The sequence below is a fragment of the Aythya fuligula genome, chromosome 14 (genome assembly GCF_009819795.1).
Source record: "Aythya fuligula isolate bAytFul2 chromosome 14, bAytFul2.pri, whole genome shotgun sequence".
Taxonomy (NCBI): domain Eukaryota; kingdom Metazoa; phylum Chordata; class Aves; order Anseriformes; family Anatidae; genus Aythya; species Aythya fuligula.
Window position 1 is genome coordinate 17,772,089 of NC_045572.1, and position 17,283 is coordinate 17,789,371.

General features: G+C 43.2%; 1 protein-coding gene across 2 annotated transcripts in view; it reads right to left on the bottom strand.

Annotated features, from left to right (window-relative positions):
- Positions 1-17,283, bottom strand: part of RAPGEF6 (Rap guanine nucleotide exchange factor 6) — a 112,630-nt gene that overhangs the window by 60,251 nt on the left and 35,096 nt on the right. The window contains exon 6 of one of the 2 annotated variants that reach the window (XM_032196874.1): positions 16,419-16,562. In XM_032196874.1, coding sequence (XP_032052765.1) covers positions 16,419-16,562 — 144 coding nt within the window. Of the gene's footprint in view, positions 1-1,246; positions 2,236-16,418; positions 16,563-17,283 lie in introns of those variants that run through there. The other variant, XM_032196875.1, reaches the window with a different exon arrangement.

Consider the following 17,283-nt stretch of genomic DNA (forward strand, 5'->3'; position numbering starts at 1 on the left):
TCCCCGCTGCTCCCCTCGGCTTTGGCTGCTGAAACACACACAACAGCCGAGATGGGCCACAAATGGACCCCTATCCAGATATTAATGGTGGCAACTGCAATTGGAAACCCTAAATCCCAGCATTTCCCACCCCTCTGCCCTGAAACAGTGAGCTTCCATTTACATCATCAGATGTAAAAAAAATAAGCAGGGAAAAACCCTTGTGCCCATGGATGCCAAGCACCCATCTTGACTTCTGTCTTGTGCCTCTCCAGGCTGCCCCGTCGCTTGGTCCCTAAAACTGAAGGGCCCTCAAACTTTTGGGACCGAAGTCAAGAGCAAGATTTCTTGCTCCAAAGTCACTGCTGCATCTCATGATCTCAACCCACTGCCTTCGAGCACTGCTGACTTTAACACACAAGAAAGTTGCACAACCCTTGTTCTAGCCTGCAGGAGCTTCTGCAACATAAATATGAAAACTGTAGGAGAAAAGGTATATTTGACTGGCCTCAGCTTTGTAAGTCAATTCTTGTGTCTTGGGTTATTGTACTGGGAGCAGTCTTAATAAAACACCAGTCACTCCAGTAATTTTCTGAGAAAGCATACCAAATTGCAGGAGTCTGACAAACAGTATATTTATATATAAATTCTGAATTTAAAGGCTTTTATCTCAGTAGGTTGGTTTGCTCGAACGTTCTAGATTTCATTACCTTCTTTAAAAGAAACACTATTCCCTCCCCAGCTTCGCAAAAATACTGCATCTTCAAACAGACAAAATAATTCCTGTCCTTTAAAGCTAATTGTAATTACATAGTTTGGCTAAATAATTAACCGATTCCATAACGATGCACAAAGGAAGCAGGCAGTACAGTCTCATACAGCTTGAAAAAATCAGAACATCGGTGGGTTTGTATATCAATATTTTCAAGTTAGCAATAACGACAGACAGTCATAAAAATGTTATACTTGCATCATACTTGTTTATATATTAATAGGCTAAAAAGCAAGCTTTACATCATTTTGTAACAAAATGGCATTTTTATACTTCCTGTTAATCTGTAAGCTCTTAGTGTATAAAACAATTTCAAGATTTCAAGGTCCCCCCTTCCCGTTCAGAAATCATTCTGCCAGAACAGTCCATGCCCAGCCAGAGCCCAGCATTTCACCCGAGCAGCACTCGGCTTTGGAGAAGTGAGCATTTGCACAGACAGCACCACGGCTGTCAATACATTTCAGAGAAATGCATCACAGACAAAATCGTACTTACTTTGGAGGCCCACGGTTGCAGGCAGTTGGCATAACATCGAACGAGAAAAGCCATTTCTTAGGCTGAGAAAAAAAAGTTTCCTTTCTCAAATAAAAGTCTCAGACGAAAAATATTTAGTAAAATCCTCTCTGGATTCTCTTTAAAAATCATAAACCAAAGCAGCAAACATACGAGTATGCAACTTGTCAGGCTTGAATTTCACACTGAATTCGATTACAGCTTCTCCTGTGTCAGAATAGTTTTCAGTGTTGCAGTGAGTTAGCAGCAGCAGCAATTCCTATAAAAATGTTCCAGTTTTAACAAGCACATAAATTCAAGTCAAAATGTTTCCTAGCTTTTCAAATACAAATATCCATAGGTTCCCCCAGGCACGAGGCGCGTACCCAAAAAGTGCTGCTAAGATTGAATTAATTCTGAAATGGATTAGAATTGCAGGTTAGAGCAACAATACATAAAAAGGTGAGATAAGAATTCTTCAAATTCCTTTTTTCTCTTCACTGAAATGCATTAAGAGTGGCTTATCTTCAGGTTCACTTTTCGGAAACTTCACATTCATATTGTAGATCGAAATTTGCAAAGGTTCTTCAGCATCCTAGGCAATTCAGGAATCCCACGCCCTGGATATTAAAGTTTCTTCTTTATACTCTTGTCCATCATAACTGCAAAATTGAATTAGTGTCCAGACTGTAGCTCCAGGATATATGCTCTAACAGGTTTGCACTGTGGAATGTATTAAAAGCCTCTGCAATACAAACCCTTTTCTCTTTTACCCCCCCTCCTCTTTTTTTTAATGCAGTTTACAACTCCGCAGTGTTGCTTAGTATTCTAATGCATCAGCCAGATACTACGGTTAATCCACGCCTAGCTTTTCCAATTAAAACACTTCTGTAATGCACGACAAAACAGTACGTCCATGGCTACAGCAAGACTGACTGCTGGAGTCCTAATTCCTACTATCTTTGCTTGCTTCTCAGCAGCTCCCTCAGGAGAAGCTCCCATCGATTGGATGCTCCGCAGCAAGATGAAATATCTAATAAGGAGGAAAGAGAGTGGGAGGGGAACCGAGCTAAAAGGATGACATCACCTGTATAGAAAGCCTTTAGAAACTGCATTAGATCAATTGGCTACTGTATCTGCAGATGCAGCCAGCAGAGCATCTTTATTGACCTAATATAAACACACATATCGGTACAGCAACTGCTCAGCAAAACACCCCTGCTCTACGTTACATTTTATATCGTTTTAGGATCTACAAATGCATATGCTGCAGCCCTGAATATTTTTTTTTCTCTAAACCAGCTCAAAAACCCTGAAGCTCATACATCTATTAAGGCTTTCAACAGCATTTAGGTGAATCATTTCTCGTCTTTGCATCCAAATTTAGAAATAAGGAAAGGTAGAAAAAAAAATCTGCAGACACTCACATGTGTGCATGCATGCACAGATACACCCATAATCAAACAATTTCTGCTTTTATATACATGTCATACAGGAATCTCAACATTTCTATCTCATCCTATCCACCCATCAGCAGATCTTTATCTAGGATGAGAAGGAAATTCCTCTTTGAAAGGTGATGTTTCTAATATTCATAATTTTTAGTGGGCTTGAAACATGTTAAAAGTTAGGTTTGCTTTCTTCCAATCAAGACCAATTCCGTTTGTAACAGAACTGCCTTAATTCTGCAGTACTCAATTTAGTTTGATCATTTCTTTTTGCCACTAAAAACTGAAATATTTGTCAGCAGCTCAGTGCCTTGGATGGCAGCCCAGCCTGCTGGAGAGCTGCTCCGAGGAAGCACCTACGAGATCCCACACCTTTGAGCTGGGGCTGCCGCGATGCTTTCAATTCCTAGAAGGCAAATGTCTGCTGCTGCTGCGCGAGGGGAGGGGAGGACGGGAGAGGACAGGAGCAGAGGGTGCTGGCTCTGCCAAAGCCAGCATTTAGTTCTCAGGATCGTTTACTTCACCTGCAAGAAGGGGCACTCACTGTTTCCGTTTTCTTCTCTTTGGAAAGAATTTTCATCGCCACTTCTTCTTATTCCCCGTTTGCATCAGGCTTGAGGTTAATTCTCCAAAACCGAATGCCAGCTCGAAGGCCATACCTTCCACGCAGAAGAGGGTCTTCAGAGAGTGGCCTGGTGGCAGCAAGGGCCAAAAATCCTTTTTCTGGTGTTGTTTGCTTGCTCCTGAATACTGAGTTGGACCATTGGAGGCGATCCACAGAAAGCTATTCCAACAGACGGACACGTGGAAGAAGATCCCCACACTTCAGAAGCCAAGTTCCAGCACCAGGACACCCCACCCTGTCCCAAACCAAAGGCTGCATTCAGCAGGCAGCCAGCAGTTGAATTCTTCCAGGCGTACGACCCAAGTTATGACCAGAGCTGGGCCTTAGCCCAAGGGAAACCCCTCCCCTGGCACCTTCCGGAGCTGCCTTAAAGGACAAAAATTAGCACTGCCGTCTGAATTCACCTAACCACTGCCCAGCAATGAAAACGGTAATGGATGCAGCCAGGATTCATAAACTAACGGGGTTTAATTTATACCAAAACATAAAGGAAAAATCGAACTTCAGTCCTGCTCTTGCAAAATTTGCAAAGCCAATGGCTGTTTTTAAAAGCTGAAAGATTTTCAGATAATTCCTTTAGCTTCTGAAAGGCATTACACCAGCTATGTAAATAGCTGTTTCCTTTACTGCTCCTTCGATACTAAACAATAGCCCAGCCATCAGCTTCAACTCACATACAACTGTATCGCATCTGTCCTAATAATTCACATTTTTTCCTAAATCAAAAGCATCTTAAGCATCAAATATAAAGCCACGCTGACAAATTTCCAGTAGCAACAAACGTCCAAATACTTCCATGCAGCGTTACCTGCATTATTATAGTTACCGCCATCACAATTTATATCAAGGAAAAAAAAAAGAAAACAGCCAAAGGAAACCTCTCCCTGCCTGCACGCACACCGATAGCACACAAACTCTCCCCCCTGAACTAACCCGGGCAGATATTCATCTCCCGGCCGCATTTTAAACCCACTGCATTGTGCATGAAATTCAATCCACCAAAGGTTTTGGCGTGGATGCCATCTTTTACAACTACTGTAAACACGAGCTCAATAATGGGAACAAAATTCTATTTCCTTCTAGTTTTGCCTTTAAGTGAGGATGACATCATCCCTCTGCCCGCGCCGCCAATGAGCGCGGCGGCTGCGTCCCCGGGGATGCAGCCAGCTCCTGCGCAGCCCAGCCCGCCCGCGCCGGGGAAAACCTGACCTAATTCCAGGCTGGAGCTTTTGGGGCATCCCCCCACTAATTTCTGGGTTTGAACGCACGCGTCCCCGCAGCCCCCGGCCGCCCGCAGCGCGACGCGCTGTGGTTATGTATATAGGAGCTGCTAAATGATAAATCTCAGACCTAAAGGAACTTGGAGGTGGGAAAAAGCAGATACAAAGCCTGCTCCATGGCGATCGCAGTCAAAATGCTTGTGAGGAACAGGCAGAAGCACAGGCAGTAAATCGCCTTTCTCGTTTGAAGCAGGATTCCAGGTTTTCAGAGAATCTTAAGGGAAAAAAATCTTTGGTATGCAGTCTCCGAATTAAACAAGGTCTTTGTCTCTTAACACTGGTTTCTTTTCACGCTTGAAGCATCACTCCATATGTTTCTATGCATCACATTCCCTTTATCCTCCCATAATACTAGCTGAATCCTCCCGACTGTTAGATAAACCTGCATGTTCCAATTGTCTAACAAGGCTAAGTCACTGCAAAAGGGGCTGGTTTCAGAAGGGCAGGAAGGCCTTCCGTAATTCAAACTCACGGTCGGTGAAACAGGATTAGAGCCCCCTCTCATTTAAAAAGACCACAAACTGAAGTCCCACAAATCAGGACGCGCTCATGGCTGGCAGCAGCAGACACCCCTCGAACAGCACTTGGCCCTGATCAAGCACAACACACGAGCCCGCGGCGAAGGCGAGCGGCGATCCGAGAGCCATCGCTGGGCTGGCTGGGGATGCGCAGGCTGCTGGCGTGCCAGAAACCTTGCTGACTTCTGTCCCTTTGTCCTCCGAGCGAGCCGCCTGCTGGGACGCTGTCCCCACGTGTCCCCCAGCAGCAGCAGGCCCCCCGTCTGCTCCCCCACCTCTTCCCCCCCTTTCCGAGGGCAGCGGCGAGAGCAGCGCCCGCGGAGGGGGCTGGGGAGGGAGCCCAGCTGCTTGGAAAGCAATCTGTCACCCTGCACGCTCAGGCAAAGATGTTTCAGGCTAAAATAATTCATTCTGGGACAGTTTTTGCGAGCGGGAATTGCCAAACACAGCAGCCTAATGCAGAAATATTTTAGGCATTAGTGGCACCTGCATCAAGAGGTTATTCCAATATATTTGAGCACTTTAAATCTCTCTGGAAAGGCAGGCGATGGCGAGCAGGGAGCTCTGTGCACAGTGCCAGCTGCGGCATGAGCTGGATGCGTCCCCATGCTATGCTGGCAAAGCTTGCTTGATTTAGTGTCACTGGCATGCTTCTCTGATTTTTCCCCACCATTTAACTTCGGCATCTTAAATGAATCACTGTACTTTGTGGCAAGGTTAGCCCCTCGGTAGGGCTTCTCAGGAATTCCTGTTTAAAGGAAAAAATTAATAAGAAAAAAAAAATACAGCTCTCCACCCTGTTCTTGACCCTTTTACACAAATGGAGGCAAGCGAGAGCGGCGCTGCAAGCTCCATTCCTCCTTCAGGGTGACATTACGTGCTGCAACCGCTTCCTTCTGTACATCACTTTCCGCAGCAGCACTTATGAACACGCCGTAGAAAAATCCTGCTGAAAGATCTGTAGGATTCATAAGTGGTATGAAAACCCGATCCATCCTAGGGGAAGGAGGGAGGGGGAGAGGGAGGGAGCGGAGCGGGAGGAGAGACTGTCATCATAACTAAAGTGATGTAAGCTTCTAAATATAGAGCCAGCAATACAGAAGGAACAATAAAAAGGCACCATGGATTCAATTTCTCCATCGCCGTCGTACCACCCCGGCCATCCTTTTTCAGCTGTTGTGTTAAGCATGGAAAGGTCATCTCCTATTTGCAGAAATTCAGATTTATACGTTTTATAATACTTTCTTAAATATGTTTATAAATTACAGCTCTCCCCCGCAGATCTCTGCTCGTGCAGGCTCCGCAGAGCCAGGCGGCATGATCAGCATAGCAAGCGAGGACAATGCCGGCACCTAGAGAGGGGGGAAGCCCCCTCCGCCACAGACTCAAACAAAAAGTTCCTTGCTAGGGTTTGAGCAGAGGTGATTCATATCACGCTCCCCCCCCCTTCCTTCCTGACACCTCATTTCGGCAGGGGGTGGGGAGGTTGGGGAAGGTACACAGCCCAAAATTCCCTGGTGATGAGAACGAGTGGACACCAACCCCGAAAGCAGATGGGTCGGTTTGTGGGGCTGAGCCGCCCAGAGATACCACAAGCACAAAATCTCTAAGATCCTGCACCAAAACTTCACAAGCGTTTTTGCAGTTTTGCTCATTAAAACATTCCCTTCATCTAGCCTCAAAACCGAAATCAGAGCCCAAACCTAACGCCGACCTGAACACATTGTGTTTGTTCAGCTGACACCTTACTGGGACACCGGACAGAGTTTCTGATTTGGAAACTGAAAATCCCACCAACGTATATGCTCGTTTTCATCCTGGGAGTCACCTACGTTTTGCAGTTGATATGAAATCAAACATGAAGTATCACTTTTTCTTCCCACATTTCTAAAACTACATCTGAAGTTAAATGATCTGGTTAAGGCGATTCAGACCACGAGGTACCAGCACCTCTCCCATAAGGAAAAGCCTTCTGATTAAATGACCTTGAGAACAATACATTAACTCCACAGATGAGGTTATAATCATTAAGACGCCACTTCCAATGTTTTTTCTGTCATTTTTCTGGAGGATTAACACCAAACCGAAGGCCTGAGAGCAGGAGAGGGCAGGAAGGGTTTGTCTCCTCCTACCACTATCGGAGAAATTTGGGGATCTCTCTCTACGTGAGGCTGATTTTAAACAGTCAGCTTTCATTTCTTAGCCGACAGGGAACCCGGCCTGCAGATTGCATGTGACGTGAATGTTATCTCGGGCACGGCACCTCACAGACACTTCTAGCCAGGGGCAGCGCCGTGTCTGGAGGCAGCGTGGTGCTCTCTGCGTGCAGCCTCCATCACCAGCTGCTCCTGGGCTCCAGCTGACCCCAGGCAGGGGGAATATCAGGGTTCCTGGCCTGGGGCTGGGCCAGCGTGGTGTTCCCCAGAGCACCAAGCATGGACCCGTCTGCAATCCGGCCCTCCCAAAACCCACCGTGTTGGGGAAGCACAGCCCAGACCCTTTACCACACGAATTGCTTCACAGCACAGTGATTTCCAAGCTTTCTCACTACCTGGCATGATTCAGCCCCTATTTATTGCCTTCACAAACAGAAAGCTCAGTCAGATAACGACAGGACAAGGGGGGATGGTTTTAAACTAAAAGAGGGGAGATTTAGATTAGAGGCTGGGAGGAAATTCTTCACTCAGAGGGTGGTGAGGCACTGACCAGGCCTCTCAGAGAAGCTGTGGGTGCCCCATCCCTGGAGGTGTTCAAAGCCAGGCTGGACGGGGCCCTGGGCAACCTCATCTACTGGGTTGGAATTGGGTGATCTGTAAGGTCTCTTCCAACCCGAGCCATTCTGTGATTCCATGAAAGCTGGCTACGCTTGTGGAAATTTTTCCTTAGCATCATTCAGGCTCCCTTCTGCCACTGAGAACAAAGCAGCAGCAGAATCCCAGCTGTTCTCACCAGATCCACGAAACTGATCTTAGCAGATACAGCAAGGGCTTGGCCAGAGGACATACCTCCACTGCAAGTTGACAAACCACCGTGCATTTCATCACTGCTGTTAAACAAATTTTGAAGGACACAAAATCAAAATCATACAAGCAATATAAGGGTCTAGTTTACTGTGGCTACAATACCTCAAACAAACAAAAAAACATAAAAGCTTTAACACTCAGCAATAGAAGGGAACTCTGACTTGCAAGAACAAAGTTCCAAGAAGGAATTAAAGCTACCCTGATTGACCCATTTAGTCAGAGACTTCATTTAATCAGCTATTTCAATTATTTCATCTGTCAAATATTTCCCCATTAACAAAAGTTTCTACATATCAAATGCAGAATTACAAATGCTGTTAAGAGTCATTAGAAATAGCAGTCAGTTCTAAGCCAAAACCAGACAGATCCTTCTAGCTGTTCTCTCATACAGACAGTGGTTGCATGCCAAGTTTTTCACGGAAAACGGTATCCAAATGCTTGCACTATGGACCGACATTTTCTGATGATGATTTTAACTGAAAATTGTTCCGAATATTCTCAAGTCCCCAGCTTTGGGCCAGAAAGCTTCCGCAGAACATTTGTAAGTTGACATAAATTTCCATATTCTAAATTAGAAGAACATTTTAACTTAACAAAGATGAAGACAACAGTATCACAGTGCTTTAACGGAGTCCTTTAGTGTACGTGATGTTCAGCCCAGCAGCTCCAACTCCCAACTCTTCAGGATAAAATATAAAATGACTTTTCACAAAGCTGTTCCTCTCCAAGGCATAAGCCCACAAGCAAGTGAAAGGCTGACTTGGCTATAAATGAGCGCATAAGCAGGCTGCTTACTTCATTACAGCACACTGAACAGAAACAGCCCAGGTGGACGGCAGGAAACAAAGATTCGTGCCTGCTCCCATCCATCTGCACGGAGGCTACCAGCTTGCTGCCTACTCCCCCATCAGTTTCCACAAGACACCACTCGCTTGTCATTTCAAAACACTGAAATAATAAAGTAATGTTAAAAAGAAAGATCTGACAGCACTGCAACTCACACACAAAAGGTTTTGAAGTCCCTGACAATGCCTTATCAGGTACATAGCGCTGCTTTCTGCCATTAAGCACCAGAATGACATTACACAGCTATGAGCAGTGGCCACAACACTTGCACATCATTCTCAATCTATTTTGCATAACAGGCTGCTTATAAAGAATTAATGACTTTGGAACTGCCACCCAACCCCTTAGGGTCCATCAAAACAGAGATTAACTCTCTGAACATGCTACATAAAATATTTTCTCAGGCATTTTCCAAGGAACTAAGTTAATTTCTGTGATGGTGTAAATTTGTCTATGTGGTGAAAGGATAAGAAAGAAACAGATAACTGATTACTGTGTGGAGAGCACTTCAGTAATTACATTACGTTTTATTTGTTATGCGTGCTAATTTGCAAGATATCTAGATTTTATTTTTATTCATTGATATATTTAAAGATTCTTCAGCCACAAGCTGCCATGGAACAAAACGAGGCACAACAGCAAATCCAGCACCAGCTTAGGGCAAGGTCCAAGCAGCTCCCTGCTTCCATCCCAAACAAAGGCATGGGGAGGTTTCCCTGAGGACGGGCTGTGCTCAGGATCAATTTCCCTATCAATTTTAAGTATCTTGTTCAAGAAGCAAGGCTCTCGGCGTGGCAAACCACAAAGCTGTCTGTCTGTCCTGCAACATCCTGGCTTACAGCAAGACATGCTGCACACCACCGCCAGCAACCCAGCCAGACCTGAGAAAATACAGGTGCTTGCCTAAAATAAACCCTCCAGCGTTTCGGTCTAAGCTAGTTTCATTTTTGCAGCGCTCTTCAGTGCTGTTCGCAGCTGCATGTGTCACCTCAGAACTGAGGTGATTTCTGTAATTCACAGTTTCTGTATAATCTGGTTGTCACGGCTGTAAAATCTTCAGGGAAACTCCTGAATATGTTTTGAATAATTACAAATCCACCTCAGTATGGATAAATTGGGGTTTACATACTGCATATGTTCTTTAAAGAAATAACTTGAGAACACAGATTTTAACAGAAGGGCAATACTTTTAGTATGTTTTTACTTATTTCGTGCATAGCACATCACTCATTATTCTTCAGAAACCTACAGACACTCGTTATCTGGTTGGGGAACCACCAGTGGCCTGTGGAAATTACCAGGAAACATTTGCACACAGGGCTCACGAGGGCTGGAGTTTTTGTAATGACCGCCACAACCGGTGATGGGCACACAAGGAGCCCTGGGCAGTAACAGGGCCGACACCACGAGCCGGCAGAATCCACACATGATTATGGATTCAGTGGGCTGGGGAAGAGGCTGCCCTGATGTCCTTGCACCTCAGAGCTGCTCCTCTCAGATGTCATTTACAGCCTCGCCCCCAGAGCAGCACCGATCCCCCTTCCCAGAAAGCTGGGCCTCGTCCCCTCCTAGCCCCACAGGCCTGCCCCGAGCAGCGACACACAGCTGAGCAGACGGCTTTATTTAGATGTGGGCCACCACGAAGCCAGAGCAGGCTGCTACAGAAGTGAGCAAGCTGCGGCCACAGCTTCTTTTTATCGCTGGAGGAAGAGGAACACAAAATGGCAGGAGCGCAGCGGGGCTGCCGGCAGCGGCTACAGGGGCGAGGTTCTCACAGAGGCCATGATCGGCCTGGCTCAGGGAGCACCCGCACACACTGAGCTGGGATATGACATACACCACCGAAAATGTAAGACAAACTGGAAGAGAGAAAACCCTCCATTGTAGGAAGGAGCAGGAAGAAGGAACCTGCATGATCTCCGTGCATTGCACGACACCTCCAGAGAAGCTGCCAGCTGCAGGGGGTTCGGTACCCACGGGGTACACAGCAAGACTCGTGGATTTCGGCAGGATTGAAGTTTCTTTCCGACTCGTTAGATAATAAAGCCCAAGTTGTCGAACAACAACAAAAAAAGTGACAAAAAGAGGAAGTGGGAGGGGATAAAAACACATTAAAAAAACAATGAGCTGGAATCATCACCCAGCTCTAAAACAGGTCCAGAAGTGATTTCAGCCATTTGCAGATTAGCCCCAGCCCCACAGAAATTAACTACTGATGTTCCAAGTGAACGGATGGTAGCTGATGCTGCATCAAGGCTTAACAAGAGGCATCTGGGGGCGTGCGATCAGTATTAGTTGGTTTAGATCAATAGAAGGTACTATTTCAGCAAATCTACCTGGCAGTTAAAAATAGATTATAAAACACCCATAGCATTTAAAAGGGAAAGGATCAGTGATGGGAAAGAACCTAATGGGCTTGCTGCAACACATAAAAATGTGCTTAACCCCCTACACAATTGTGAGATACCCTATACTAACCACAGCCTCTGACAGGATTACATTAAGTAATGATCACAGAACAAGAAACTTGCCACTCAAGCAGTCCTCGGGTGACAGGCTGCTCTGAAGATAAATGCTTCCACAAGGTTCCTGGAAAAATTTTACATGATGTGGTATTAAGATAGTGTCCTCAAAACTTAGTATTATAATAAATCTCTTAAACCTCATCGTCCTCTTGTAAGAGTTTAAAAGAAATGTAAGTTTGCATGTCTGAGAAAGGGAATTATTAATAAAAGTTTTATAGTAATTTATTTTGTTCTAGGATGAAAAAAATAAATCATATTGTGGTCGCAACTCAATGGAAATGTGTATTACATCTTTTATGCACTGTTTTTAGAAATACAAATATTCTTCTCAAAAATCAGAGAAGAGAAACTGTCAGAAATGTGTGCAAAGATTTTAAACTCTTAAGAGATACAAGTTTACAGGTTTGATGGTCATGGAGAAATTTGTATCAAATTGTTAAACCCCATTTGGTTCTGCTCACTGCAAGAAATATAAACACAGAATTTACTGTAACTCAGGTTTTATTTTGTAATAGTACATGTTTCAAATATTTATCTTTACATTCTCAATATTTGATCCAAGATGAAAAAAGCAATTGAACTTCTAAACATCACCAGAGCTAACATTAAACATTTCTTCCTAGAACTGTTAATGTAAAAAGTCGTCTGTTTTTAGTCTGGCTGTAGGTTTTTGTGTACCTGCTGTATATTCACTGAAGTTTGGAACAGAGCTGAACAAAGATGATCAGAATTACTTCTTTTTCTTTTGCAATGAAAAAATACACTTACATTATTTATTGGCTTGAGAGCTAGACTCAGAAGTAGGAGTGACTAAATATTCATCATAGCTGTGATAATGCCCCGCTGCATGACCCTGGTTACTGTCTGGATTCTTATCTATGTTGCAGACAGTCATATGCACAAAGAGTGCCTATCTCCAAGAAGATATGCAACCACACTAACAAATCATCAAAAGAAAGAGCAGGCATTATTAAGACCAATGGCACGTTTATATCTAATTCACTAAGTCTGACAGGACTTTTCTCCAGTTGACTGCAGCTAGCAGACACCTTCTAGTGGGAGGTGGCCCTGCCCATAGCAGGGGGATGGAATGAGATAATCTTTAAGGTCCCTTCCAACTCAAACCATTCTGTGATTCTATCCCAACCTCACTTTACCCCACAGCCAGGACGTCACCCACGGTGACCTACAACATGCGGATACTCATTGAGTGACGAAAGCAAAATAGACGGGGGCAAAGAGATCCCACGTCACCGCAGCGGATGCTCAGCCAGCCTCGGGTAGACAGCCGCTGCTGCCATCACCGCAGGCAGCAGTGCTGTTTCATGTCCTGGGAAAGGCACTTGGGAAGCCTTTCACCAAACTCACTTTTATCCCCAGGGCATTGCTGGCAATGCAGTAGCAGGAAAAACCCTGTCACAGATACTGGGAACCCCTGAGAGCAGAAACCAGCCCTCGGCCAGTTCACCTGCTTAATGAGAGCAGGTTGAGCATCATTTGCATGCATATTGTAAGAAGAAATTCATGCCATTATGCACTTTAAAGATAGAAGCAGAAATATAAACCTGTTCAGTTTGAATGAGAAGAAAGCATATTGTTAATGTACATTTGCTGTATTTTCCTGCAAGAAAAAAAAAAAAAAAAACTTTTAAAAACTTATTCAGGAGGCAACCAGTGCTGTTGTGAAACACTATAGTTCTAGAAAATTAATTCTGTTCTAACTGAAACCAGGACAGAACCATAAAAACACAGTAAAGGAGTCTGAAGAATAACTCCAAAGAAACTAACCAGATAATCAACTTTTAACATTGAGTCAGCTGTCATTCAAGCAAAATTAAAAAAAAAAAAAAAAAAAGATACTTATTTGAATGTCAAATACCCTAAAGATATACAATTAAACTGAGTATCAGGGCTCTTTCACTTAAGTAAGATGCATAGGAGAAAAAGCTTCAAATATGGTATTAATAATTGAAAATATTGAAGAATCCGCACACACAAATATTTATCTCATGGCCAACCACAGGGATTTCTACAGAACTCATTCCAACAAGCAGCAGTAGGGAGCTCCATGCAAGAAGTCAATGCAAGCTCATGTCACAAACTAATGGGTAATGTTTTATGATAAAGGTGAATCCTTGTTTTTATAAATATTAACCATACTATATTTAGTGAGCAGAGATCTACAGTTAAAGGAGTTACTGGAGATTGCATAGATAATTCCCCCTAAACAGAAGATTTCTTGTATTTGCTTTTAATTGTCAGAGGAAAAATTCTGAGCTGGGATAAAGCAACACCAACCATCAATACCTATAGGATCTGTGTTTTCTTCAGAAAGCAGAAAACCACCTGTGCTTGAGCAATTAGGAGCTTCAAAACTTAACCAGCAGCATGTTGTGTACTCTGTAGCATTATACCACTAGCATTATAGCCCACACAAACTCCTTGTGGACTGTGCATGAAGTACCAAGCTCTCTGATCAAGCAGGGCTCACAAAAGGTCCATCAAGCCACATTCAGCATCTGTCAAAGAGCATTCAGCAACCGGCTGGAGAGTGAAATAAAATGCTGCATTTATTCATTAGTATTATGCCAGAGAGGAAATGTGCTGGCAAATTTGTAAACAGTTTCCCCACTCTGGCAGAAATGTTATTGTAAGTTCTTGTCAAATAGGAGTTTCATTCAAAAACCCTCCTCCTCACCCTGCCCATACTCCAACAGGTTGGAACACACGGTTACCTCATAAACCCTGCTCTTCAAAATCAGTGGGAACCAGTGGACACGTATTAGCAGACTCCTATAGGTAAGAGTTAAACCCAGGCACAGAACAAACCATACACCTCAGGAAATAAACATTATTTTAACAGATTAAAACAGAATATGGAAAAAAATACAGGCATCCTTTGTTTTGTTTACTTGTCAAACAGGCAGCTGGGTTTGATTTCTTAGTCATCTGTTGAGTTACAAATTACTTTTCGCTACACCAAGTGCTGTGACTATGACACTTTCCAATTAGGAGTTTATAGGCTAGAAAGCAAGGCTTGGTATTTCAACGCAGGCTGCTGAAACCCAACAGCTAGCAGATTTTGTTTCAGAAAGGTGGTTTCCTGCCACTTAGCACTCAGTCATCCAGGAAAACACCTAGCAGTGTTAACAGGACTCTTTTATATATTCCTAATCAAGTGACAAAATCAGATTTAGGAATATGCTGCTGCTTTATGAAGTTTATAACGTTTCCCATCAAACAGTGAACAAAATATATATTTTTTAAATCTGATGAAGCCACCAGATTTGCAACAAGAAACTGTATGTGCAAAGACAGACACGTACTCCACGTGGTTGTTAACATAAGAAATAAATCAACACAAAGAAGAACCCTAACAAGGTCATCATTTGTTGACTAATCACAATCCTGCAAGAGCAGCACACTGACTCCTTGCATCAATAACTGACAGTCTCTGAAATCATTTAAGGAAGCGTGTAATTTTGTAGTTCTCAGACGAGTCCCTTCTCATGCACCCTTCCAGGCAAGCAGCACAGCAAGCATCAGCGTGAGCTGCTCCTGAGGTTCTCCTCCTCCTGGCACTTAAGCCTAACAATTATTTTTTGTGTGTTTATTCAATGTTACAGAAACGCCAAGCAGCGACTTGAAAAAAGAGGGAGATTTTCACATACAGATCAAACTCAATTCCTAATAAAGCCTTATGTAAGTCATTCAGCCCAGAACCTGAGGATTCAACATCTCATTTCATCAATATAATTCAGATTAATTAGCAGTGATAAAAAACATGCAACAGTTCTTGAAATGAGATGGCAGAGGATGTTAAACTTCAAGTAGCATATTCTTTTTCCTGTCGCAGCAACGTGAGCTTTTCTGCTTAGCTGACAAATGCCAAACTAACCTTTACCCACAGAAAAGCTAAAGCTGTGGAAAGTTTAAAAATCACCCACCTGCATTACAACAGCTAGCAACATGCAAAAAAAAAAAACAGCAGTTTATTCCAAAACAGAAAAGATGTCTTAAGTTTCTAGCTAACTGCACACTTCAGATATTTTAAATTTTAACAACTAAGAAAGGTTTTGCACCACAAAGGGAGATGAACAGGAAGACAGGAGAAAGGGTGAGAAACTGAGGTGTTTGTTTTTTTTTTTTGTTGTGTTTGAAGACTAATCAAGGTCTGTGAATTTCAATTTTAGCATTGTCCTCAAAGAAAATCAAAGTATCCAGAACAATTATTTCCAATGAAATGATTTGTCTAGATCACATATAAATCCTGCTAGTAGCAGGAAGCTTGTACGTGAAAAAATAATGGTGAAGAGAAACCTTCATAAAAGCATTGTGACCTCGAAACCACAGCTGTACGTGCCTTCACACAGAACAGATTATGTAGTCTGTGATGGTGTGTTTTTTTTTTTTTTAAAGTAGCAAACGAGTTGCCATCACTCTGTTTGATGCCTGAATTACCATTATGCTATTTTTCATCACGTAAATGTGACAGAGTATCACAATAGTGTTATTACTTTATTGAACTGCATTTGTGATTGACTCACCTCAAAACATAGCCTAAATTTATCAGGGACAAAAAGAAAACCACCAGCTGCTCTATCTTACCAGAGGAACTCCAGTTACAGCCAGCAAAAAGCAAGAACAACCATTTCTCTATCCAGCAGAAACATTAAGATTTATTTGCAACACTTAACAGAAAACACAGAAAGCAAATAAACTCTTCAAACTAGTGCCTGAATCTTCAGCTACCACCTGGAGTGCTCAAATCCAAAGTACTCAACTGTTCCCCAACAAGAGAAAAGCGTTAACAAACACGACCCATCTCATCTCAACAGCTTCCCTCAGCACACGGAAACCCAACAGCACAACGCTGAGCACCAGCTCCTGCCGACGGAGACCAGACTCACCGAGATGTAGCTGCTGGCATCCACGTTGTCCGTGATGGTCTGGCGCTCGCCCCTCTGGTTGATCTTCCTAAACCTTCGACGGGACTGCCTGAGCGGGACTTCTCTTTGCAGGATGTTTTCCTCATTGTCTTTGGAGTTCTCCACCTGAAACACACGTTCAGGCTCCTGGTTAAACATCCAGTTCTTCCATAGCACTGAGAGCCGATGGAGTCGTAGCAAGCTCATGAGGAAGGAACTAACATAAGTTCGGAACAGTTAAAACTTTTCTCAAGAAAACGACTGCAGACACTTTGAAGAACCAGTGCTGCATGTCTCAGAGCGACGTTATTACAATGAGCCGGAGGCCACAGTTTCCTTCCAGGAAACAGTTTAAAAAAAAAAAAAAAAAAAAAAGTACACGTATCCTCTGAACAATGTCACTCACCAGCAGAAACTCTTGTGCACCCACACATATTATACAACCTGAGTTATACACATTGCTTACTTCAAGGATGTCTTCAACACAGAAGTTAAATCGCTTGCGTATTTACAATCTGCTTAAAGCCACTGACTGCCATTCTATTTTTATTGGTATTTTTTCCAAATGTAACTTAATTTTAGTACCAATCACAGATAAAAACTTAAAACATTCCAAGCGTTTGTTGTTGTTTTGTGTGGTTTTACTGTTGTTTTGGAAATAGCCCTCAGTCCTACTTTGCCTATGCCATACTCATTTCTAATCACTTCCAACAGATTACAAAGAATAAACTGAATCTTCATTCATATCTTGATGATAAATTTTATTTGTGACTAAACATTAAAAATAAGGTAAATTTATCTCCTTAGTAAAAGCCAACATGGGAGCTTTTTATCTTACTAGTTACAA